Genomic DNA, 25254 nt, shown 5'->3' with positions numbered 1-25254 from the left:
CTGGTGTAGACAGTCCACTAGGTCCAGCTGGTGTAGACAGTCCACTAGGTCCAGCTGGTGTGGACAGTCCACTAGGTCCAGCTGGTGTAGACAGTCCACTAGGTCCAGCTGGTGTGGACAGTCCACTAGGTCCAGCTGGTGTGTACAGTCCACTAGGTCCAGCTGGTGTGACAGTCCACTAGGTCCAGCTGGTGTGGACAGTCCACTAGGTCCAGCTGGTGTGTACAGTCCACTAGGTCCAGCTGGTGTAGACAGTCCACTAGGTCCAGCTGGTGTAGACAGTCCACTAGGTCCAGCTGGTGTGTACAGTCCACTAGGTCCAGCTGGTGTGTACAGTCCACTAGGTCCAGCTGGTGTGTACAGTCCACTAGGTCCAGCTGGTGTGTACAGTCCACTAGGTCCAGCTGGTGTGTACAGTCCACTAGGTCCAGCTGGTGTAGACAGTCCACTAGGTCCAGCTGGTGTGTACAGTCCACTAGGTCCAGCTGGTGTAGACAGTCCACTAGGTCCAGCTGGTGTAGACAGTCCACTAGGTCCAGCTGGTGTGTACAGTCCACTAGGTCCAGCTGGTGTGTACAGTCCACTAGGTCCAGCTGGTGTGTACAGTCCACTAGGTCCAGCTGGTGTGTACAGTCCACTAGGTCCAGCTGGTGTGTACAGTCCACTAGGTCCAGCTGGTGTGTACAGTCCACTAGGTCCAGCTGGTGTGTACAGTCCACTAGGTCCAGCTGGTGTAGACAGTCCACTAGGTCCAGCTGGTGTGTACAGTCCACTAGGTCCAGCTGGTGTGTACAGTCCACTAGGTCCAGCTGGTGTGTACAGTCCACTAGGTCCAGCTGGTGTGTACAGTCCACTAGGTCCAGCTGGTATGTACAGTCCACTAGGTCCAGCTGGTGTGTACAGTCCACTAGGTCCAGCTGGTGTGTACAGTCCACTAGGTCCAGCTGGTGTGTACAGTCCACTAGGTCCAGTCCACTAGGTCCAGTCCACTAGGTCCAGTCCACTAGGTCCAGCTGGTGTAGACAGTCCACTAGATCCAGCTGGTGTGTACAGTCCACTAGGTCCAGTCCACTAGGTCCAGCTGGTGTAGACAGTCCACTAGGTCCAGTCCACTAGGTCCAGCTGGTGTAGACAGTCCACTAGGTCCAGTCCACTAGGTCCAGCTGGTGTAGACAGTCCACTAGGTCCAGTCCACTAGGTCCAGCTGGTGTAGACAGTCCACTAGGTCCAGTCCACTGGTCCAGCTGGTGTGTACAGTCCACTAGGTCCAGCTGGTGTGTACAGTCCACTAGGTCCAGCTGGTGTGTACAGTCCACTAGGTCCAGCTGGTGTGTACAGTCCACTAGGTCCAGCTGGTGTGTACAGTCCACTAGGTCCAGCTGGTGTAGACAGTCCACTAGGTCCAGCTGGTGTAGACAGTCCACTAGGTCCAGCTGGTGTAGACAGTCCACTAGGTCCAGCTGGTGTAGACAGTCCACTAGGTCCAGCTGGTGTAGACAGTCCACTAGGTCCAGCTGGTGTGTACAGTCCACTAGGTCCAGCTGGTGTGTACAGTCCACTAGGTCCAGCTGGTGTGTACAGTCCACTAGGTCCAGCTGGTGTGTACAGTCCACTAGGTCCAGCTGGTGTGTACAGTCCACTAGGTCCAGCTGGTGTGTACAGTCCACTAGGTCCAGCTGGTGTAGACAGTCCACTAGGTCCAGCTGGTGTAGACAGTCCACTAGGTCCAGTCCACTGGTCCAGTCCACTAGGTCCAGCTGGTATAGACAGTCCACTAGGTCCAGCTGGTGTAGACAGTCCACTAGGTCCAGCTGGTGTAGACAGTCCACTAGGTCCAGCTGGTGTAGACAGTCCACTAGGTCCAGCTGGTGTAGACAGTCCACTAGGTCCAGCTGGTGTGTACAGTCCACTAGGTCCAGCTGGTGTAGACAGTCCACTAGGTCCAGCTGGTGTAGACAGTCCACTAGGTCCAGCTGGTGTGTACAGTCCACTAGGTCCAGCTGGTGTGTACAGTCCACTAGGTCCAGCTGGTGTGTACAGTCCACTAGGTCCAGCTGGTGTGTACAGTCCACTAGGTCCAGCTGGTGTAGACAGTCCACTAGGTCCAGCTGGTGTAGACAGTCCACTAGGTCCAGCTGGTGTAGACAGTCCACTAGGTCCAGCTGGTGTAGACAGTCCACTAGGTCCAGCTGGTGTAGACAGTCCACTAGGTCCAGCTGGTGTAGACAGTCCACTAGGTCCAGCTGGTGTAGACAGTCCACTAGGTCCAGCTGGTGTGGACAGTCCACTAGGTCCAGCTGGTGTAGACAGTCCACTAGGTCCAGCTGGTGTGGACAGTCCACTAGGTCCAGCTGGTGTGTACAGTCCACTAGGTCCAGCTGGTGTAGACAGTCCACTAGGTCCAGCTGGTGTGGACAGTCCACTAGGTCCAGCTGGTGTGGACAGTCCACTAGGTCCAGCTGGTGTAGACAGTCCACTAGGTCCAGCTGGTGTAGACAGTCCACTAGGTCCAGCTGGTATGTACAGTCCACTAGGTCCAGCTGGTGTGTACAGTCCACTAGGTCCAGCTGGTGTGTACAGTCCACTAGGTCCAGCTGGTGTGTACAGTCCACTAGGTCCAGCTGGTGTGTACAGTCCACTAGGTCCAGCTGGTGTAGACAGTCCACTAGGTCCAGCTGGTATGTACAGTCCACTAGGTCCAGCTGGTGTGTACAGTCCACTAGGTCCAGCTGGTGTGTACCGTCCACTAGGTCCAGTCCACTAGGTCCAGCTGGTGTGTACAGTCCACTAGGTCCAGCTGGTGTGTACAGTCCACTAGGTCCAGCTGGTGTGGACAGTCCACTAGGTCCAGCTGGTGTGTACAGTCCACTAGGTCCAGCTGGTGTGTACAGTCCACTAGGTCCAGCTGGTGTAGACAGTCCACTAGGTCCAGCTGGTGTGTACAGTCCACTAGGTCCAGCTGGTGTGGACAGTCCACTAGGTCCAGCTGGTATGTACAGTCCACTAGGTCCAGCTGGTGTGTACAGTCCACTAGGTCCAGCTGGTGTGTACAGTCCACTAGGTCCAGCTGGTATGTGGACAGTCCACTAGGTCCAGCTGGTGTGTACAGTCCACTAGGTCCAGCTGGTGTGTACAGTCCACTAGGTCCAGCTGGTGTGTACAGTCCACTAGGTCCAGCTGGTGTGTACAGTCCACTAGGTCCAGCTGGTGTGGACAGTCCACTAGGTCCAGCTGGTGTGGACAGTCCACTAGGTCCAGCTGGTGTGTACAGTCCACTAGGTCCAGCTGGTGTGGACAGTCCACTAGGTCCAGCTGGTGTAGACAGTCCACTAGGTCCAGCTGGTGTGTACAGTCCACTAGGTCCAGCTGGTGTGTACAGTCCACTAGGTCCAGCTGGTGTAGACAGTCCACTAGGTCCAGCTGGTGTAGACAGTCCACTAGGTCCAGCTGGTGTAGACAGTCCACTAGGTCCAGCTGGTGTGTACAGTCCACTAGGTCCAGCTGGTGTGTACAGTCCACTAGGTCCAGCTGGTGTGTACAGTCCACTAGGTCCAGCTGGTGTGGACAGTCCACTAGGTCCAGCTGGTGTGGACAGTCCACTAGGTCCAGCTGGTGTGGACAGTCCACTAGGTCCAGCTGGTGTAGACAGTCCACTAGGTCCAGCTGGTGTGTACAGTCCACTAGGTCCAGCTGGTGTGTACAGTCCACTAGGTCCAGCTGGTGTGGACAGTCCACTAGGTCCAGCTGGTGTAGACAGTCCACTAGGTCCAGCTGGTGTGTACAGTCCACTAGGTCCAGCTGGTGTGTACAGTCCACTAGGTCCAGCTGGTGTGGACAGTCCACTAGGTTCAGCTGGTGTAGACAGTCCACTAGGTCCAGCTGGTGTGTACAGTCCACTAGGTCCAGCTGGTGTGTACAGTCCACTAGGTCCAGCTGGTGTGTACAGTCCACTAGGTCCAGCTGGTGTGTACAGTCCACTAGGTCCAGCTGGTGTGTACAGTCCACTAGGTCCAGCTGGTGTAGACAGTCCACTAGGTCCAGCTGGTGTGTACAGTCCACTAGGTCCAGCTGGTGTGTACAGTCCACTAGGTCCAGCTGGTGTGTACAGTCCACTAGGTCCAGCTGGTGTGTACAGTCCACTAGGTCCAGCTGGTGTGTACAGTCCACTAGGTCCAGCTGGTGTAGACAGTCCACTAGGTCCAGGTGGTATAGACAGTCCACTAGGTCCAGCTGGTGTGTACAGTCCACTAGGTCCAGCTGGTGTGTACAGTCCACTAGGTCCAGCTGGTGTAGACAGTCCACTAGGTCCAGCTGGTGTGTACAGTCCACTAGGTCCAGCTGGTGTAGACAGTCCACTAGGTCCAGCTGGTGTAGACAGTCCACTAGGTCCAGCTGGTGTAGACAGTCCACTAGGTCCAGCTGGTGTAGACAGTCCACTAGGTCCAGCTGGTGTGACAGTCCACTAGGTCCAGCTGGTGTGGACAGTCCACTAGGTCCAGCTGGTATGTACAGTCCACTAGGTCCAGCTGGTGTCCACTAGGTCCAGCTGGTGTGTACAGTCCACTAGGTCCAGCTGGTGTGTACAGTCCACTAGGTCCAGCTGGTGTGTACAGTCCACTAGGTCCAGCTGGTGTGTACAGTCCACTAGGTCCAGCTGGTGTGTACAGTCCACTAGGTCCAGCTGGTGTGTACAGTCCACTAGGTCCAGCTGGTGTGACAGTCCACTAGGTCCAGCTGGTGTGTACAGTCCACTAGGTCCAGCTGGTGTGTACAGTCCACTAGGTCCAGCTGGTGTGTACAGTCCACTAGGTCCAGCTGGTGTGTACAGTCCACTAGGTCCAGCTGGTGTGTACAGTCCACTAGGTCCAGCTGGTGTGTACAGTCCACTAGGTCCAGCTGGTGTGTACAGTCCACTAGGTCCAGCTGGTGTGTACAGTCCACTAGGTCCAGCTGGTGTGTACAGTCCACTAGGTCCAGCTGGTGTGTACAGTCCACTAGGTCCAGCTGGTGTGTACAGTCCACTAGGTCCAGCTGGTGTGTACAGTCCACTAGGTCCAGCTGGTGTGTACAGTCCACTAGTCCACTAGGTCCAGCTGGTGTAGACAGTCCACTAGGTCCAGCTGGTGTAGACAGTCCACTAGGTCCAGCTGGTGTAGACAGTCCACTAGGTCCAGCTGGTGTGTACAGTCCACTAGGTCCAGCTGGTGTGTACAGTCCACTAGGTCCAGCTGGTGTGTACAGTCCACTAGGTCCAGCTGGTGTGACAGTCCACTAGGTCCAGCTGGTGTGTACAGTCCACTAGGTCCAGCTGGTGTGTACAGTCCACTAGGTCCAGCTGGTGTGTACAGTCCACTAGGTCCAGCTGGTGTGTACAGTCCACTAGGTCCAGCTGGTGTGGACAGTCCACTAGGTCCAGCTGGTGTGTACAGTCCACTAGGTCCAGCTGGTGTGTACAGTCCACTAGGTCCAGCTGGTGTAGACAGTCCACTAGGTCCAGCTGGTGTAGACAGTCCACTAGGTCCAGCTGGTGTAGACAGTCCACTAGGTCCAGCTGGTGTGGACAGTCCACTAGGTCCAGCTGGTGTGGACAGTCCACTAGGTCCAGCTGGTGTAGACAGTCCACTAGGTCCAGCTGGTGTAGACAGTCCACTAGGTCCAGCTGGTGTGTACAGTCCACTAGGTCCAGCTGGTGTGAACAGTCCACTAGGTCCAGCTGGTGTGAACAGTCCACTAGGTCCAGGTGGTATGGACAGTCCACTAGGTCCAGCTGGTGTGGACAGTCCACTAGGTCCAGCTGGTGTGTACCGTCCACTAGGTCCAGCTGGCGTGTACCGTCCACTAGGTCCAGCTGGCGTGTACCGTCCACTAGGTCCAGCTGGCGTAGACAGTCCACTAGGTCCAGCTGGCGTGGACAGTCCACTAGGTCCAGCTGGCGTGGACAGTCCACTAGGTCCAGCTGGCGTGGACTGTCCACTAGGTCCAGCTGGTCAGTATCTCTTCCTGTCTTTATCCTGTCTCTTTGTAACTGTCTCTCCTCCTGCTTCACTGACTCTTCATCTTTTACTCTTCATCATATCTCTCTTTTCTTTAACTGTGTTTCTCTAGAAGAGGGAGAAGAGTGAGTCTGAGAGGCTCCTGAATGAGCAGCTGCAGGCCAAAGAGATGGAGCTGCTGCAGTTAAAGACTGAGATGGAGACCAGCCAAGGTACTGTAATGATCAGGGACTTAACCTCAGCCAAGGTACTTTAATGACCAGGGACTTAACCTCAGCCAAGGTACTTTAATGACCAGGGACTTAACCTCAGCCAAGGGACTTTAATGACCAGGGACTTAACCTCAGCCAAGGGACTTAACCTCAGCCAAGGGACTTTAATGACCAGGGACTTAACCTCAGCCAAGGTACTTTAATGACCAGGGACTTAACCTCAGCCAAGGTACTTTAATGACCAGGGACTTAACCTCAGCCAAGGGACTTAACCTCAGCCAAGGGACTTTAATGACCAGGGACTTAACCTCAGCCAAGGTACTTTAATGACCAGGGACTTAACCTCAGCCAAGGGACTTAACCTCAGCCAAGGGACTTAACCTCAGCCAAGGGACTTAACCTCAGCCAAGGGACTTTAATGACCAGGGACTTAACCTCAGCCAAGGGACTTAACCTCAGCCAAGGGACTTTAATGACCAGGGACTTAACCTCAGCCAAGGGACTTTAATGACCAGGGACTTAATCTCAGCCAAGGTACTTTAATGACCAGGGACTTAACCTCAGCCAAGGTACTTTAATGACCAGGGACCAGCCAAGAGACTATAATGACCAGGGACTTAACCTCAGCCAAGGGACAGTATCATTACCAGGTTTTCCCCTTAGTCTCACCAACAGACTGACATGGGGTGTCATCCTTACCAGGCAGGGACATTCCCTTTACGCTCAGCCAAGGTGTAATGACCAGGATCGTCCCTAATGTCCAGCTAACGGACCGTTAATGCCCATGACTTTTCACTGAGTCTAGATGCTCAAATCCCAATGTGCCCACTATCCCCCAGACAAGCTAGAGTGTTCATTGTTCAACCCTCTACCCTGATGTTCAATGTCTCTCCCAGACAAGCTAGAGTTCATTGTTCAACCCTCTACCCTGATGTTCAATGTTTCTCCCAGACAACCTAGAGTATTCATTGTTCAACCCTCTACCCTGATGTTCAATGTCTCTCCCAGACAACCTAGAGTTCATTGTTCAACCCTCTACCCTGATGTTCAATGTTTCTCCCAGACACGCTAGAGTTCATTTTTCAACCCTCTCTGCCGTGATGTTCAATGTCTCTCCCAGACAACCTAGAGTTCATTGTTCTATCCTCTCTACTGTGATGTTCAATGTTTCTCCAGACAACCTAGTGTTCATTGTTCAACCCTCTACCCTGATGTTCAATGTTTCTCACAGACAAGCTAGAGTATTCATTTTTCAACGCTCTCTACCCTGGTGTTCAACGTTTCTAGTGTTACAGAAGTAGAAGGGGACTGATGTCACATGACCCAGAAGTGACAACGTTGTATTCTAACCGTGTGTGTGTGTTCTCTCTCTGTCTCCATAGTGATGAAGTCTCTAACCAGTACTCAGGACTACTGGCAGGTGGACAGGATCAACAGTGAACTGAAGATGCATACGCTGCAGGAGGAGTTGGAGAGGATGACTCTGGAGAAGAACCGACTGCAGGGACACTGTGGGGTAAGACTATGGGGATATAGAACTAGTGTGTTTCATTCACAAAGGTTCTGATGACGGTCTGTTGACCCAAAACCCTGGTGAAGGTCTGTTGACCCAAAACCCTGAAACACTAGAATAACAATTCACCGGGTTTTTGGGTCAACAGACCTTCACCTGTTGACCCAGAAACCCGGTGAAGGCCTGTTAACCCAAAAACCTGGGTGAAGGCCTGTTGACCCAAAACCCTGGTGAAGGCCTGTTGACTCAAAACCCTGGTGAAGGTCTGTTGACCCAAAACCCTGGTCAAGGTATGTTGACCCAGAAACCCGGTGAAAATCTGTTGACCCAAAAACCCTGAAACACTAGAATAACAATTCACCGGGTTTTTGGGTCAACAGACCTTCACCTGTTGACCCAGAAACCCGGTGAAGGCCTGTTAACCCAAAACCTGGGTGAAGGCCTGTTGACCCAAAACCCTGGTGAAGGCCTGTTGACTCAAAACCCTGGTGAAGGTCTGTTGACCCAAAACCCTGGTGAAGGTCTGTTGACCCAAAACCCTGGTGAAGGTCTGTTGACCCAAAACCCTGGTGAAGGCCTGTTGACCCAAAACCTGGGTGAAGGCCTGTTGACCCAAAACCCTGGTGAAGGCCTGTTGACCCAAAACCCTGGTGAAGGCCTGTTGACCCAAAACCCTGGTGAAGGCCTGTTGACCCAAAACCCTGGTGAAGGCCTGTTGACCCAAAACCCTGGTGAAGGCCTGTTGACCCAAAACCCTGGTGAAGGCCTGTTGACCCAAAACCTGGTGAAGGCCTGTTGACCCAAAACCCTGGTGAAGGCCTGTTGACCCAAAACCCTGGTGAAGGCCTGTTGACCCAAAACCCTGGTGAAGGCCTGTTGACCCAAAACCCTGGTGAAGGCCTGTTGACACAAACCCTGGTGAAGGTCTGTTGACCCAAAACCCCTGGTGAAGGCCTGTTGACCCAGAAACCCTGGTGAAGGTCTGTTGACCCAGAAACCCGGTGAAGGCCTGTTGACCCAAAACTCCAGTGAAGATCTGTTGACCCAAAAACCTTTGTTTGAGGTCCATGAACACACATTGTGGATCAACCAGAATGCCGGTGTAGTTTGCCGGGCTTTCTTTTCCAGACATGGTCTGTGAACTACGCTCTTATTCTAGGGTTTCATTTATAACTCTTTTGATGACCTCCTCTTCCTAGGATTCTTCTGGAACTGACTGTGACCAGAATCACGTGGAGTCCAACCCCAGGTAGGTCCTTCATCTCCTCAGAAAAATACTTATTCAGGTTTGACACCAGGGGGGGAAAGATCTCACTAAATAAATTGAAGCAGAATTTAGGCCCATTTGAAACACCTGTCATAGTGTAGATGCCATACGCCAGCCACCAGGTGGAGACAAAGCATTGTTTACCTCAGAGCCGGGTAGATCTATGTCTGTAGTTTACCTAGCAACAGGGTTCACTTTCAATAAGAAAGTCATCTGAGTACTGGGACATGCCACTCAGATAGAAGGATTGTACTAGAATAGACTAGGATGCATGCCACTCAGATAGACGGATCGTTCTAGAATAGACTAGGATGCATGCCACTCAGATAGAAGGATTGTACTAGAATAGACTAGGATGCATGCCACTCAGATAGACGGATCGTTCTAGAATAGACTAGGATGCATGCCACTCAGATAGAAGGATTGTACTAGAATAGACTAGGATGCATGCCACTCAGATAGAAGGATCATACTAGAATAGACTAGGATGCATGCCACTCAGATAGAAGGATCGTACTAGAATAGACTAGGATGCATGCCACTCAGATAGAAGAATCGTACTAGAATAGACTAGGATGCATGCCACTCAGATAGAAGGATCGTACTAGAATAGACTAGGATGCATGCCACTCAGATGGATCGTACTAGAATAGACTAGGATGCATGCCACTCAGATGGATCGTACTAGAATAGACTAGGATGCATGCCACTCAGATGGATCGTACTAGAATAGACTAGGATACATGCCACTCAGATAGACGGATCGTTCTAGAATAGACTAGGATGCATGCCACTCAGATAGAAGGATCGTACTAGAATAGACTAGGATGCATGCCACTCAGATAGAAGGATCGTACTAGAATAGACTAGGATGCATGCCACTCAGATAGAAGGATCGTACTAGAATAGACTAGGATGCATGCCACTCAGATAGAAGGATCGTTACTCCTTGTATATAGTCTCATTACTACCTGGTACCCCTGCACAGTGACTCTGTACTCCTTGTATATAGTCTCATTACTACCTGGTACTCTCTATAGTCTCGTTATTGTTATTTTATTGTGTTACTATTTTCTAGTTTATTTAGCAAATGTTTCATACTTAAACTCTGCATGGTTGGGAAATGGCTGGTGAAGAAGCACTTCACTGTAAAGTCCACTACAGCTGTGTGTATCAGGAGCGTTTTGACAAATACAAAGGGATTTGATCTCATTTGGACCTCCAGTACATTATTATGTCCACTAGTTGGCGCTACAGACCCAGAGTTTTATTCATAGAGAACAAAGTAATAGCCTTTTATCACACCGAACAGGTGCCTGTCTCCATCCTGTGAATCTCACAGAGAAATCTTTAAGCCCGAGCATCTCTTTTTTTTTAAGTGTAAGGTTTGAAAAGCACTTGGCAAATAAATATGTTATAATTCAGTAGAAAATCAGTAACGTTGTAGATTTTATTTTTTATCCCCTGGTTTCTCTCTCCGCTGAGTCCGGTTTAGTCGACGTGTTCATGAGATCTGTGCTCCTCTACAAGGCAGTCTTCCAGTCTTTTGCGCCACCCGGGAGGCCCCTTGTCTTGTGCATCTTGACCCTATAATAGAAAATATACATTTAGGTCTTTGCGTTAATGTATAATGTTAAAGGATTTTTCTTCTATCAATTAAATTTATTTTTATTTATTTATTTTTAATATTCTGGAGCTGCAGGGGAAAGTGGCAGCATTACTGTTTCCACAAATATAAAACATAATCATCTGTGTATTCCTGATTTTAAGTATGTATTGTGCAAATGTATATGGTCCTGTAGATGAATGTAGGAGTGTTGTCCTGTAGTCTTGTCTCATTGTAGTCTTGTGTTGTTATTCTACAGCGATAAGGCAGTTCTACAGTCCTATGAGGCCCTGGCCACTGAGATCTCCTCTCTACACTCAGTGTTGAAACAACAGTCTGACCTGGTGAAGAAGCTAGCAGCTAACAGACGAGGTGAGTTACAAACCACAGCTAGCGGCTAACAGACGAGGTGAGTTATAAACCACAGCTAGCAGCTAACAGACGAGGTGAGTTACAAACCACAGCTAGCGGCTAACAGACGAGGTGAGTTATAAACCACAGCTAGCAGCTAACAGACGAGGTGAGTTACAAACCACAGCTAGCAACTAACAGACGAGGTGAGTTATAAACCACAGCTAGCAGCTAACAGACGATGTGAGTTACAAACCACAGCTAGCGGCTAACAGACGAGGTGAGTTATAAACCACAGCTAGCAGCTAACAGACGAGGTGAGTTACAAACCACAGCTAGCAGACGAGGTGAGTTACAAACCACAGCTAGCAGACGAGGTGAGTTACAAACCACAGCTAACAGCTAACAGACGAGGTGAGTTACAAACCACAGCTAGCAGCTAACAGACGAGGTGAGTTATAAACCACAGCTAGCAGCTAACAGACGAGGTGAGTTACAAACCACAGCTAGCAGCTAGCAGACGAGGTGAGTTACAAACCACAGCTAGCAGCTAACAGACGAGGTGAGTTACAAACCACAGCTAGCAGCTAACAGACGAGGTGAGTTACAAACCACAGCTAGCAGCTAGCAGACGAGGTGAGTTACAAACCACAGCTAGCAGCTAGCAGACGAGGTGAGTTACAAACCACAGCTAGCAGCTAACAGACGAGGTGAGTTACAAACCACAGCTAGCAGCTAACAGACGAGGTGAGTTACAAACCACAGCTAACAGACGAGGTGAGTTACAAACCACAGCTAACAGACGAGGTGAGTTACAAACCACAGTTAGCAGCTAACAGACGAGGTGAGTTACAAACCACAGCTAACAGACGAGGTGAGTTACAAACCACAGCTAACAGACGAGGTGAGTTACAAACCACAGCTAACAGACGAGGTGAGTTACAAACCACAGCTAGCAGCTAACAGACGAGGTGAGTTACAAACCACAGCTAGCAGACGAGGTGAGTTACAAACCACAGCTAGCAGCTAGCAGACGAGGTGAGTTACAAACCACAGCTAGCAGCTAACAGACGAGGTGAGTTACAAACCACAGCTAGCAGCTAACAGACGAGGTGAGTTACAAACCACAGCTAACAGACGAGGTGAGTTACAAACCACAGCTAACAGACAAGGTGAGTTACAAACCACAGCTAACAGACGAGGTGAGTTACAAACCACAGCTAACAGACGAGGTGAGTTACAAACCACAGCTAACAGACGAGGTGAGTTACAAACCACAGCTAACAGACGAGGTGAGTTACAAACCACAGCTAGCAGCTAACAGACGAGGTGAGTTACAAACCACAGCTAGCAGCTAACAGACGAGGTGAGTTACAAACCACAGCTAACAGACGAGGTGAGTTACAAACCACAGTTAGCAGCTAACAGACGAGGTGAGTTACAAACCACAGCTAACAGACGAGGTGAGTTACAAACCACAGCTAACAGACGAGGTGAGTTACAAACCACAGCTAGCAGCTAACAGACGAGGTGAGTTACAAACCACAGCTAGCAGACGAGGTGAGTTACAAACCACAGCTAGCAGCTAGCAGACGAGGTGAGTTACAAACCACAGCTAGCAGCTAACAGACGAGGTGAGTTACAAACCACAGCTAGCAGCTAACAGACGAGGTGAGTTACAAACCACAGCTAACAGACGAGGTGAGTTACAAACCACAGCTAACAGACAAGGTGAGTTACAAACCACAGCTAACAGACGAGGTGAGTTACAAACCACAGCTAACAGACGAGGTGAGTTACAAACCACAGCTAGCAGCTAACAGACGAGGTGAGTTACAAACCACAGCTAGCAGCTAACAGACGAGGTGAGTTACAAACCACAGCTAGCAGACGAGGTGAGTTACAAACCACAGCTAGCAGCTAACAGACGAGGTGAGTTACAAACCACAGCTAGCGGCTAACAGACGAGGTGAGTTACAAACCACAGCTAGCAGCTAGCAGACGAGGTGAGTTACAAACCACAGCTAGCAGCTAACAGACGAGGTGAGTTACAAACCACAGCTAGCAGCTAACAGACGAGGTGAGTTACAAACCACAGCTAGCGGCTAGCAGACGAGGTGAGTTACAAACCACAGCTAGCGGCTAGCAGACGAGGTAAATTCTAAACCACAGCTAGCGGCTAACAGACGAGGTCAATTCTAAACCACAGCTAGCAGCTAACAGACGAGGTCAATTCTAAACCACAGCTAGCAGCTAACAGACGAGGTAAATTCTAAACCGCAGCTAGCAGAGAAGGTAAGTCCTGGCTGGGGGCACTTTCAGCAGACGTTCTGTAATGATCTGGAAGGTTGCAGACAGAAATGTCTTGAGATGTGTGTATTTTCTAGGTAATGTATTTCTATCTGAACAATCCAGGATAATGTGCCCTCATTAACATAATCCCTGTGTATGAGGGAGAGGACCTCAGGCTAAAGAGCAGATTGTCTGACATACTGCTACTTATTTAGTGTAGAGAAATGAATGTTTTCTCTTCAGGTTCCTTTCCCCTTCTCTGAGTGATAACGAAACCCAACCTGTCTTTTCACACATCTTAAAACAACATGCCATCAACAAGGAATCTTTCAAAATAAAAGTTGTTGATGAAAGAGAGTCTGGGATGCTACTGTAGGCTAGGTGGAAAAAAGAGGGATGCTACTGTAAGGCTAGGTGGAAGAAAGAGGGATGCTACTGTAAGGCTAGGTGGAAGAAAGAGGGATGCTACTGGAGGCTAGGTGGAGAAAGAGGGGTTCTACTGGAGGCTAGGTGGAGAAAGAGGGATGCTACTGGAGGCTAGGTGGAGAAAGAGGAATTCTACTGGAGGCTAGGTAGAGAAAGAGGGATTCTACTGGAGGCTAGGTGGAGAAAGAGGGATTCTACTGGAGGCTAGGTGGAGAAAGAGGGATGCTACTGGAGGCTAGGTGGAGAAAGAGGGATGCTACTGGAGGCTAGGTGGAGAAAGAGGGATGCTACTGGAGGCTAGGTGGAGAAAGAGGGATGCTACTGGAGGCTAGGTGGAGAAAGAGGGATGCTACTGGAGGCTAGGTGGAGAAAGAGGGATGCTACTGGAGGCTAGGTGGAGAAAGAGGGATGCTACTGGAGGCTAGGTGGAGAAAGAGGGATGCTACTGGAGGCTAGGTGGAGAAAGAGGGATGCTACTGGAGGCTAGGTGGAGAAAGAGGGATGCTACTGGAGGCTAGGTGGAGAAAGAGGGATGCTACTGGAGGCTAGGTGGAGAAAGAGGGATGCTACTGGAGGCTAGGTGGAGAAAGAGGGATGCTACTGGAGGCTAGGTGGAGAAAGAGGGATTATACTGGAGGCTAGGTGGAGAAAGAGGGATTCTACTGGAGGCTAGGTGGAGAAAGAGGGATTCTACTGGAGGCTAGGTGGAGAAAGAGGGATGCTACTGGAGGCTAGGTGGAGAAAGAGGGATGCTACTGGAGGCTAGGTGGAGAAAGAGGGATTATACTGGAGGCTAGGTGGAGAAAGGGATGCTACTGGAGGCTAGGTGGAGAAAGAGGGATTCTACTGGAGGCTAGGTGGAGAAAGAGGGATTCTACTGGAGGCTAGGTGGAGAAAGAGGGATGCTACTGGAGGCTAGGTGGAGAAAGACAGCTGAGCTATTATCATAGCACTACAAAGCTTTAATATCCTAATATATCCTCTATCTCTCTTTCCTGTTCTGATGTTTTTCACCCCTGAAGAGATGTCGTTTGTTGCTATTCTCTCTGTGGAACAGGGGACCAAACAAGAGGTGTAAATTAGAATGAAATATAAAGAGCAAATATATTTATTCTAGTGAATATCCCAGACTAATCCTGTTTCGTAGATGAGAGAGAAAAAGGGAAGAGATGTATTTATTCAAAGACACCGAGCATCTGTATTCGTCAGAGGTTCTTACTACGAAATCACTTTTATTCAAATGGGAAACTCTCATGAGACTCTCTCTCTCTCTCTCTCTCTCTCTGCCTCCTGCTCTTCCATCAAACACAGAGGAACTCTCATGAGACTCTCTCTCTCTCTCTCTCTCTCTGCCTCCTGCTCTTCCATCAAACACAGAGGAACTCTCATGAGACTCTCTCTCTCTCTCTCTCTCTCTGCCTCCTGCTCTTCCATCAAACACAGAGGAACTCTCATGAGACTCTCTCTCTCTCTCTCTCTCTCTGCCTCCTGCTCTTCCATCAAACACAGAGGAACTCTCATGAGACTCTCTCTCTCTCTCTCTCTCTGCCTCCTGCTCTTCCATCAAACACAGAGGAACTCTCATGAGACTCTCTCTCTCTCTCTCTCTCTCTCTGCCTCCTGCTCTTCCATCAAACACAGAGGAACTCTCATGAGACTCTCTCTCTCTCTCTCTCTCTCTGCCTCCTGCTCTTCCATCAAACACAGAGGAACTCTCATTTAAACTTTATTATCTGCACAACATGATGATTGGATAGAAAACCAATGATGTGTGTGTCTAATGTTGCATGCGTTTGTGTTGCATATTAAAGAGGGTGTGTGTGTGTGTGTGTGTGTGTGTGTGAGAGACGTTTGACTGAACTGCTCTGACTCTCTTTACCATAGAAATAAATGTATATTCTCTTTAAATATAGTTGCTAAGCCATGTTATCTCTTGAGGGATGCATCTCTCTAAAAGCCTTAATCAGGCCTGTGTGTGTTGTGTTTCTGAAGCCTGTCTAGTTCTGAAGGGAATGTCAGAGGTGTGATTCTCACTCCCATGTCTCCTCACACTACTCAGCCCAATTAGCTATACAGCCTCTGGAAACTACAGTGTTTGGCTGGCTGTCACTCTGCCTGTCTGTCTGTCCCTCTGCCTGTCTGTCTGGCTGTCGCTCTGCCTGTCTGTCTGTCTGTCCCTCTGCCTGTCTGTCTGTCTGTCCCTCTGCCTGTCTGTCTGTCTGTCCCTCTGCCTGTCTGTCTGGCTGTCGCTCTGCCTGTCTGTCTGTCTGTCCCTCTGCCTGTCTGTCTGTCTGTCCCTCTGCCTGTCTGTCTGTCCCTCTGCCTGTCTGTATGTCACTCTGCCTGTCTGTCTGTATGTCCCTCTGCCTGTCTGGCTGTCGCTCTGCCTGTCTGGCTGTCCCTCTGCCTGTCTGTCTGGCTGTCGCTCTGCCTGTCTGTCTGGCTGTCGCTCTGCTTGTCTGTCTGGCTGTCGCTCTGCTTGTCTGTCTGGCTGTCACTCTGCCTGTCTGTCTGTCCCTCTGCCTGTCTGTCTGTCCCTCTGCCTGTCTGTCTGGCTGTCGCTCTGCCTGTCTGTATGTCCCTCTGCCTGTCTGTCCCTCTGCCTGTCTGGCTGTCGCTCTGCCTGTCTGGCTGTCCCTCTGCCTGTCTGTCTGGCTGTCGCTCTGCCTGTCTGGCTGTCCCTCTGCCTGTCTGTCTGGCTGTCGCTCTGCCTGTCTGTCTGGCTGTCGCTCTGCCTGTCTGTCTGGCTGTCTGTCTGGCTGTCACTCTGCCTGTCTGTCTGTCCCTCTGCCTGTCTGTATGTCCCTCTGCCTGTCTGTCTGGCTGTCGCTCTGCCTGTCTGTATGTCCCTCTGCCTGCCTGTCTGTCCCTCTGCCTGTCTGTTTGTCCCTCTGCCTGTCTGTATGTCCCTCTGCCTGTCTGTCTGGCTGTCGCTCTGCCTGTCTGTCTGTCCCTCTGCCTGTCTGTCTGGCTGTCGCTCTGCCTGTCTGTCTGGCTGTCACTCTGCCTGTCTGTCTGGCTGTCACTCTGCCTGTCTGTCTGGCTGTTGCTCTGCCTGTCTGTCGCTCTGCCTGTCTGTATGTCTGTCCACTCTGCCTGTCTGCATGGCTGTTCGTCTGTCTGTCGCTCTGGCTGTCTGTCGGTCTGTTCATCTGGCTGCCTGCCTGTCTGTCTGTCTACATGTCTGCCTACATGTCTGCCTGTCTGTCTGGCTGTCCCTCTGCCTGTCTGTCTGGCTGTCCCTCTGCCTGTCTGTCTGGCTGTCCCTCTGCCTGTCCCTCTGCCTGTCTGCATGGCTGTTTGTCTGTCTGTCGGTTTGTCGCTCTGCCTGTCTGTCGCTCTGTCTGTCTGTCTACATGTCTGCCTGTCTGTCTACATGTCTGTCACTTTGATTTCTAGAGGATAAAACTAAACTAAAATGCTGACTGAATGTAAGATAAATAATTTCTTAATAAATATTTTGTCTATTACATTCACACACTGTTTACTAATTCCTTTTCAGCATCACCCAACCCAACCACATATCCCTAAAGGTACACTCTGTCAGCATCACCCAACCCAACCACATACCCCTAAAGGTACACTCTGTCAGCATCACCCAACCACACATCCCTAAAGGTACACTCTGTCAGCATCACCCAACCACACATCCCTAAAGGTACACTCTGTCAGCATCACCCAACCACACATCCCTAAAGGTACACTCTGAATTAATTAGCCTAGTTACAGTCATCCCTAAGAGGATAATGGATATCAATCAACAGCATTTAGAGTTGATTATTGAGCCCAAATTATTACTAGAGCCAGTCACACTGACTGAAATGATTACTAGAGCCAGTCACACTGACTGAAATGATTACTAGAGCCAGTTGATTGATTGAACCAGTCACCCTAACTGATGATTACTAGAGCCAATCACACTGACTGAAATGATTACTAGAACCAATCACACTGACTGAAATGATTACTAGAACCAGTCACCCTAACTGAAATGATTACTAGAGCCAATCACACTGACTGAAATGATTACTAGAACCAGTCACCCTAACTGAAATGATTACTAGAGCCAATCACCCTAACTGAAATGATTACTAGAGCCAGTCACACTGACTGAAATGATTACTAGAACCAGTCACCCTAACTGAAATGATTACTAGAGCCAATCACACTAACTGAAATGATTACTAGAACCAGTCACCCTAACTGAAATGATTACTAGAGCCAATCACCTAACTGAAATGATTACTAGAGCCAGTCACACTGACAAATGATTACTAGAACCAGTCACACTGACTGAAATGATTACTAGAGCCAATCACACTGACTGAAATGATTACTAGAGCCAATCACACTGACTGAAATGATTACTAGAACCAGTCACCCTAACTGAAATGATTACTAGAGCCAATCACACTGACTGAAATGATTACTAGAGCCAATCACACTAACTGAAATGATTACTAGAGCCAATCACACTAACTGAAATGATTACTAGAGCCAATCACACTAACTGAAATGATTACTAGAGCCAGTCACACTAACTGAAATGATTACTAGAACCAGTCACCCTAACTGAAATGATTACTAGAGCCAATCACACTAACTGAAATGATTACTAGAACCAGTCACACTAACTGAAATGATTACTAGAGCCAGTCACACTAACTGAAATGATTACTAGAGCCAGTCACACTAACTGAAATGATTACGGTACTAGAGCCAGTCACACTAACTGAAATGATTACCAGAGCCAGTCGCACTAACTGGAATGATTACGGTACTAGAGCCAGTCACACTAACTGAAATGATTACTAGAACCAGTCACACTAACTGAAGTGATTACTAGAGCCAGTCGCACTAACTGAAATGATTACTAGAACCAGTCGCACTAACTGAAATGATTACTAGAGCCAGTCATAATAGACAGTGGAATAAATGGTGTGGTGTTGCGATACTAAGAGAGTTCCATGGACAAAGGATTGCAACATAATCCTAATGAATATTCTCTGGTCTTCATGAACAGTCAGGTGTGATGAGTTGCTTTGTTTGAAATTGGTTGAAATTGATTTATTTTCTTGAGTGCTGCTTTGGTGTAGGTGGCAATGGTGATGGTGCCTGTCTGGCTGTCTGTCCCTCTGCTTTGGGGTAGGTGGCAAGGGTGATGGTGCTAAATACTGGGTCTTGTTCAGTAGGGCATAACATTGTAGAACATAATGCAACTGAAAACCAACAATTGGTGTCATTGTACCAGTTCAGCTCAGTACCAAAACAACCGTGTCAAAATGTTTCCTCCTGTTTTGACGTCTACTGAACACAACCAGGTAAAAACATTCTAATTATCTTACAACCTGATTTTGAAGCAAGTTAAAGAAAAATGTTTGTGCCCTTCTCTCTCTAGCTGCACCAACTGTCCCTGTTCAGTGCCTGGACGATGTGGAGAAGAACCTGAACCAACGAACAGTCCGCATGACCGTGCCCCGAGCCCCTAATGCCCCCCCTGTCCCCTCCAGCTCTGGCCGGCCCTGCCTTCCCCCCGTGGGCCCACCGGCTCTGGAGGGTCTCAGGGAGGACTACTGGCCAAACGGTCCCTGGTCCAGCCACTACCCTGGAGCCTTGGGTCTGGACAGTACGAGCCCTGTCCTCCTGCCTCCTCCTCCTCTCAACCAGGCCTCTCTAGATGACTCCTCCTGGTCCTTCCCCTCCCCGCCCAAACCCAGCGACGCCCTCTTCTGGGAGGGTCAGAGGCAGGGTCTGAGCCAGGGCAGCCCCATCCACTCCTCCAGGGGTAGTACCCCCATGAGCCCTAATGGAGACTGGGCCAAGCCCCCACCCTACTGAGGTGGAGAACCCCCTGTCTCTAAGCCTGCCCTGCCGTGCAACACCCAACCTGCCTTAAGATGAGGAGACAACTCCTGTGGACTCTCCAGCCTGGGGAACTTGCTCCGAGCCCCTAGTGCCCCCCCCTGTCCACTCCAGCTCTGGCCGGCCCTGCATCCCCCTTAAGATGAGGAGACTCCTGGGGAACTTGCTCCAGGATGATTAAACTAGCCACAGAGCAAACCACGGGAGAAGCTTCTGATAGGCTACCCTCTGACCCGGCCCAGACACACGGATGACTCCCTCCCTGGGAATCAGGTGGCAGAGAAAGGAAGGGTTTCATCCACCCAAGAGAGAAAGATGATGGGATGAGTCCTGGACAGCCAGATGATGACTGTGTTTATGTGTGTGTATCCCATACTGGTATTTACTAGAGCTCAAAGCTGTAGTGAACTAATCCACAGTCTGACTGCTTTTCCATTTTAAGCCCCTCCCTCCTAATGTGACTTATTTACATGTTGTGTATTATAAAGGTATATAGTCAATCCTTCTGTTATCTGTCCTTAATAATATAGAGGTCATAGTGTGTCTGCGCTGTAACAGATACTGGTATATATATATATATATATATATATATACACCCCAGTAAGCACCTAAAGCTGTTTTTAATCACACAACACAAGACAGCGTAGCTTAGTGGTTAGAGGGGTGGGGGGGGGGCAGGTAGCCTAGGGGTTTAGAGGGGTGGGGGGGGCAGGTAGCCTAGGGGTTTAGAGGGGGGGCAGGTAGCCTAGGGGTTTAGAGGGGTGGGGGGGGGGGTAGCCTAGGGGTTAGAGGGGGGGCAAGTAGCCTAGGGGTTAGAGGGGGGGGCAGGTAGCCTAGGGGTTTAGAGGGGGGCAGGTAGCCTAGGGGTTAGAGGGGGCAGGTAGCCTAGGGGTTAGAGGGGGGGCAGGTAGCCTAGGGGTTAGAGGGGGGCAGGTAGCCTAGGGGTTTAGAGGGGGGCAGGTAGCCTAGGGGTTTAGAGGGGGGCAGGTAGCCTAGGGGTTAGAGGGGAGGGGGGCAGTAACCGGAAGGTTGCTGGATCGAATCCCTGGGTTGACGAGGTTAAAAATCGGTTTGGGCCAATAGCACCAAAAGCCAAAAGTTTTTAACCACACAACACAAGGTTTTAAATCTCCACGCAGCTTGCCTTGTCCTAAATCCCATAACAAGGCAAATCTGTCAGTTGTTTCAGATACTGATGGCTAATTTGTATTGTATTTGATTACAACGTACATTACACTACCAACAGTATGTGGACACCTGCTCCTCGAACATCTCATTCCAAAATCATGGGCATTCATATGGAGTTCGTCCCCCCCCTTTGCTGCTATAACAGCCTCCACTCTTCTGGGAAGGCTTTCCACTAGATGTTGGAACATTGCTGCTATAACAGCCTCCACTCTTCTGGGAAGGCTTTCCACTAGATGTTGGAACATTACTGCTATAACAGCCTCCACTCTTCTGGGAAGGCTTTCCACTAGATGTTGGAACATTGCTGCTATAACAGCCTCCACTCTTCTGGGAAGGCTTTCCACTAGATGTTGGAACATTACTGCTATAACAGCCTACACTCTTCTGGGAAGGCTTTCCACTAGATGTAGGAACGTTGCTGCTATAACAGCCTCCACTTTTCTGGGAAGGCTTTCCACTAGATGTTGGAACATTGCTGCTATAACAGCCTCCACTCTTCTGGGAAGGCTTTCCACTAGATGTTGGAACATTGCTTCTATAACAGCCTCCTCTCTTCTAGGAAGGCTTTCCACTAGATACTGGAACATTGCTGCTATAACAGCCTCCTCTCTTCTAGGAAAGCTTTCCACTAGATACTGGAACATTGCTGCTATAACAGCCTCCACTCTTCTAGGAAGGCTTTCCACTAGATGTAGGAACATTGCTGAGGGGACTTGCTTCCATTCAGCCATAAGAGCATTAGTGAAGTCAGGCACTGATGTTGGGCGATTAGGCCTCCTGGCTCGCAGTCGGCGCTCCAATTCATCCCAAAGGTGTTCGATGGGGTTGAGGTCAGGGCTCTGTGTAGGTCAGTCAAGTTCTTCCACACCAATCTTCGACAAACCATTTCTGTATGCACTTCGCTTTGTGCACGGGGGCATTGTCATGCTGAAACAGGAAAGGACCTTCCCCAAACTGTTGCCACAAATTTGGAAGCACAGAATCATCTAGAATGTCATTGTTTGTTGTAGTGTTAAGATTTCCCTTCACTGGAACTAAGGGGCCCAAACCATGAAAAACAGCCCCAGACCATTATTCCTCCTCCACCAAACTTTACAGTTGGCACTATGCATTGGGGCAGGTAGTTCTCCTGGCTTCGTAGGTCGGACTGCCAGATGGTGAAGTGTGATTCACCACTCCAGAGAATGTGTTTCCACTGCTCCAGAGCCCAATGGCCGTGAGCTTTACACCACTCCAGCTGAGGCTTGGCATTGAGCATGGTGATTTTTAGGCTTATGTGAGGCTGCTCTGCCATGGAAACACATTTCATAAAGCTCCCGACAAAAAGTTGTTGTGTTTGACGTTGCTTCCAGAGGCAGTTTGGAACTCTGTAGTGAGTGTTGCTACCGAGGAAAGACGATTTTTATGCACAACGCGGTTCAGCACTCGGCTGTCCCGTTCTGTGAACTTATGTGGCCTACCACTTCGCGGCTGAGCCGTTGTTGCTCCTGGACGTTTCCACTTCACAATAACAGCATTTACAGTTGACCCGGTGCAGCTCTAGCAGGGCAGAAATTACGAACTGACTTGTAGGAAAGGTGGCATCCTATGACGGTGCCACGTTGAAAGTCACTGAGTTCTTCATGAAGGCCATTCTACTGCCAATGTTTGTCTATGGAGATTGCATGGCTGTGTGCTTGATTTTATACACCTGTCAACAACGGGTGTGGCTGAAATCCACTAATTTAAAGGGGTGTCCACATACTTTTGTGTGTGTGTGTGTGTGTATATAGTGTATCATGGCAAATAAGCATTGCAGAAATCCCCTGAAATATAAAGGCCTTTAACCCAGTACTGCTACCGACAAGTTCTGGTGGGCTGACAGGCCAAATCCACTCCATACCTGGTACCAAGTTCTGGTGGGCTGACAGGCCAAATCCACACCACACCTGGTACCAAGTTCTGGTGGGCTGACAGGCCAAATCCACACCTAACCTGGTACCAAGTTCTGGTGGGCTGACAGGCCAAATCCACACCTAACCTGGTACCAAGTTCTGGTGGGCTGACAGGACAAATCCACACCAACCTGGTACCAAGTTCTGGTGGGCTGACAGGCCAAATCCACACCTAACCTGGTACCAAGTTCTGGTGGGCTGACAGGCCAAATCCACACCACACCTGGTACCAAGTTCTGGTGGGCTGACAGGCCAAATCCACACCACACCTGGTACCAAGTTCTGGTGGGCTGACAGGCCAAATCCACACCACACCTGGTACCAAGTTCTGGTGGGCTGACAGGCCACAAATCCACACCACACCTGGTATCTTCACGTCAAAATGAATCTTTATTTCCAAATGACTCACTTTTTCCCCAATGATTATGGTTCAGCTATTCCTCTTTGAAGTCAATGGAAGTCGGGTTTGTCTTTTACACCAAAACCATGTACCAATAATATATATATGAAAGAGGTGTTGTGTTATGGGAAGCACATTTACTCATATGAGAGTTGGTGTGCAGTAGATGTACAGTCTTGTTTCTTGTGAGATGGTAATCCACTAGGTCAGTGGGGCACGCAAGATTTGGCCCCCTATTCTCTATATTAGTGCACTTACCCGGGTTAAAAAAGTAGTTCACTATGTAGGGGATAGTGTGCCGTTTGGGAGGTGCTGAGATCCATGTAGAGTCGTGTACAGTTTGTTTTGAAGTGTTTCTGCCGGGCTGAGTTGAGTTCACTCCAGTGTTTTTTGTTTTTAAGAGGCGTGCTAATATAGAGGAAGCGTCTCCATGGATACAAAGGGGAAATGTCATCTAGAAATGTCATGTGACTTCCTGTCTTGTCTGGGGGGGAAGGGTCCACGATGTTAAAAGTGATTTCTCTGACCTCCATTTTCTCCTTTTAGTCCCTTACAAGTTGTGATCAATGATTATTTATATTTTCAATTGGTTTTAAACCGACGTTATTTTACAGCAGTTGTTTCATAACTCACTCCTGTAAAAGATTTGCAGACCACAATGCAATGTACAGTAGATAACAATTATATTTTAGAACCTATCGCTGTATGTAAATATGATCTAAATTAAAGAAATGATTGAATGTCTTTTCACTACTTCATATCCTGTGTTTTGAACTTTTACAAGATTCTACATCATTTTTTTATTTGTGATACACAAATATTGTGGACTGCCAGTGAGTAATACTTATTGACTGGTTAGAAACGGGTTGGATAAAGATCACGCTATTTATGCTAATGTGTGAATAAAGGCGTTCTCACTCACCATCTATTTTTGTGCAACGGATAACTGACCAACCTGAAGAGCAGCACACGCAAGTTGCCCGTTTTATATTAAACCCACTCAGATATCCTTTGTAGTTAGAGAGAGAGAGTTCTGTCTCGGAGACTAAAATAGTTCCGTCAGAGAAGAGCAGGGAAAACGTGGAGCCAGTGTATCTATATGATAAAATACAGGAAGTGACCCCATCACACATACTGTAGTTATTCCAGTCCAACCCTGAGACCTATTTCAGTTATACCAAGTACTGTAATACAACGAGTGATGGTAGAGTAGTGCATATGTGAGTGCCAACAATACGGTACTTTTTCACCAGTCAATCAGTCATGCAATCTAAAGACTGATTTATTCATATCTAGTTGTAGCTAGTAGGTCCGTTGTCCCATGACATTGGTCATTTCTCATTCGGGCATATCATTTCTTTTTTTTTCTTTTTTAGCTATCAATAGTTTTACATGAGCGACATGAGATCAGATTGTGTCTCGGCATCAGACACCCCACCATCCACATCTCCAGTTATAGACTGACTGGCTCAGATACAGTACAGTTTTCACATAGTTGTGGGTATCAGAAGTAATAACCCCCACCCCTTGTTCTTCTATAATGGAGACTGATGATTGGCTAGCTGGGATTTCCAGTTTTCCACATAGTTGTGGGTATCAGAAGTAATAACCCCCTTGTTCTTCTATAATGGAGACTGATGATTGGCTAGCTGGGATTTCCAGTTTTTGTAGGTATCCACATAGTTGTGGGTATCAGAAGTAATAACCCCCCCCTTGTTCTTCTATCATGGAGACTGATGATTGGCTAGCTGGGATTTCCAGTTTTCCACATAGTTGTGGGTATCAGAAGTAGTATAGTTGTAGGTATCAGAAGTAGTATAGTTGTAGGTATCAGAAGTAGTATAGTTGTAGGTATCAGAAGTAGTATAGTTGTAGGTATCAGAAGTAGTATAGTTGTAGGTATCAGAAGTAGTATAGTTGTAGGTATCAGAGAGTAGTTGTAGGTAGTATAGTTGTAGGTATCAGAAGTAGTATAGTTGTAGGTATCAGAAGTAGTATAGTTGTGGGTATCAGAGTAGTATAGTTGTGGGTATCAAAGTAGTATAGTTGTAGGTATCAGAAGTAGTATAGTTGTAGGTATCAGATAAGAATCAGTAGTATAGTTGTGGGTATCAGAAGTAGTATAGTTGTGGGTATCAGAAGTAGTATAGTTGTGGGTATCAGAAGTAGTATAGTTGTAGGTATCAGAAGTAGTATAGTTGTTGTAGGTA

At 48.9% G+C, this 25254-nt stretch overlaps 1 protein-coding gene and 1 long non-coding RNA gene across 3 annotated transcripts in view; one reads left to right on the top strand and one right to left on the bottom strand.

Annotated features, from left to right (window-relative positions):
* azi2 (5-azacytidine induced 2) overlaps positions 1-20024 on the top strand; it is a 39970-nt gene extending 19946 nt beyond the window's left edge. For both annotated transcript variants that reach the window (XM_065027321.1, XM_065027320.1), the window contains exons 4-8: positions 6106-6205; positions 7588-7721; positions 8918-8967; positions 10851-10963; positions 19059-20024. In XM_065027321.1, the coding sequence (XP_064883393.1) occupies positions 6106-6205; positions 7588-7721; positions 8918-8967; positions 10851-10963; positions 19059-19498 (837 nt within the window). In that variant the 3' untranslated portion in view covers positions 19499-20024. The remainder of the gene's footprint in view (positions 1-6105; positions 6206-7587; positions 7722-8917; positions 8968-10850; positions 10964-19058) is intronic.
* On the bottom strand, positions 10406-24110 carry LOC135575114 (uncharacterized). The gene is made up of 2 exons (XR_010465691.1): positions 23967-24110; positions 10406-10572 (listed from the first exon to the last, which is right to left on the bottom strand). It is a non-coding gene; the product is annotated as an uncharacterized LOC135575114 (long non-coding RNA).
* Positions 24111-25254: the final 1144 nt, after the last annotated feature.

This window comes from Oncorhynchus nerka, linkage group LG14 (assembly GCF_034236695.1).
Source record: "Oncorhynchus nerka isolate Pitt River linkage group LG14, Oner_Uvic_2.0, whole genome shotgun sequence".
NCBI classification, from domain to species: domain Eukaryota; kingdom Metazoa; phylum Chordata; class Actinopteri; order Salmoniformes; family Salmonidae; genus Oncorhynchus; species Oncorhynchus nerka.
The sequence above is the reverse complement of the archived record's forward strand: the minus strand, read 5'-3'. Positions and strand labels throughout refer to the sequence as shown.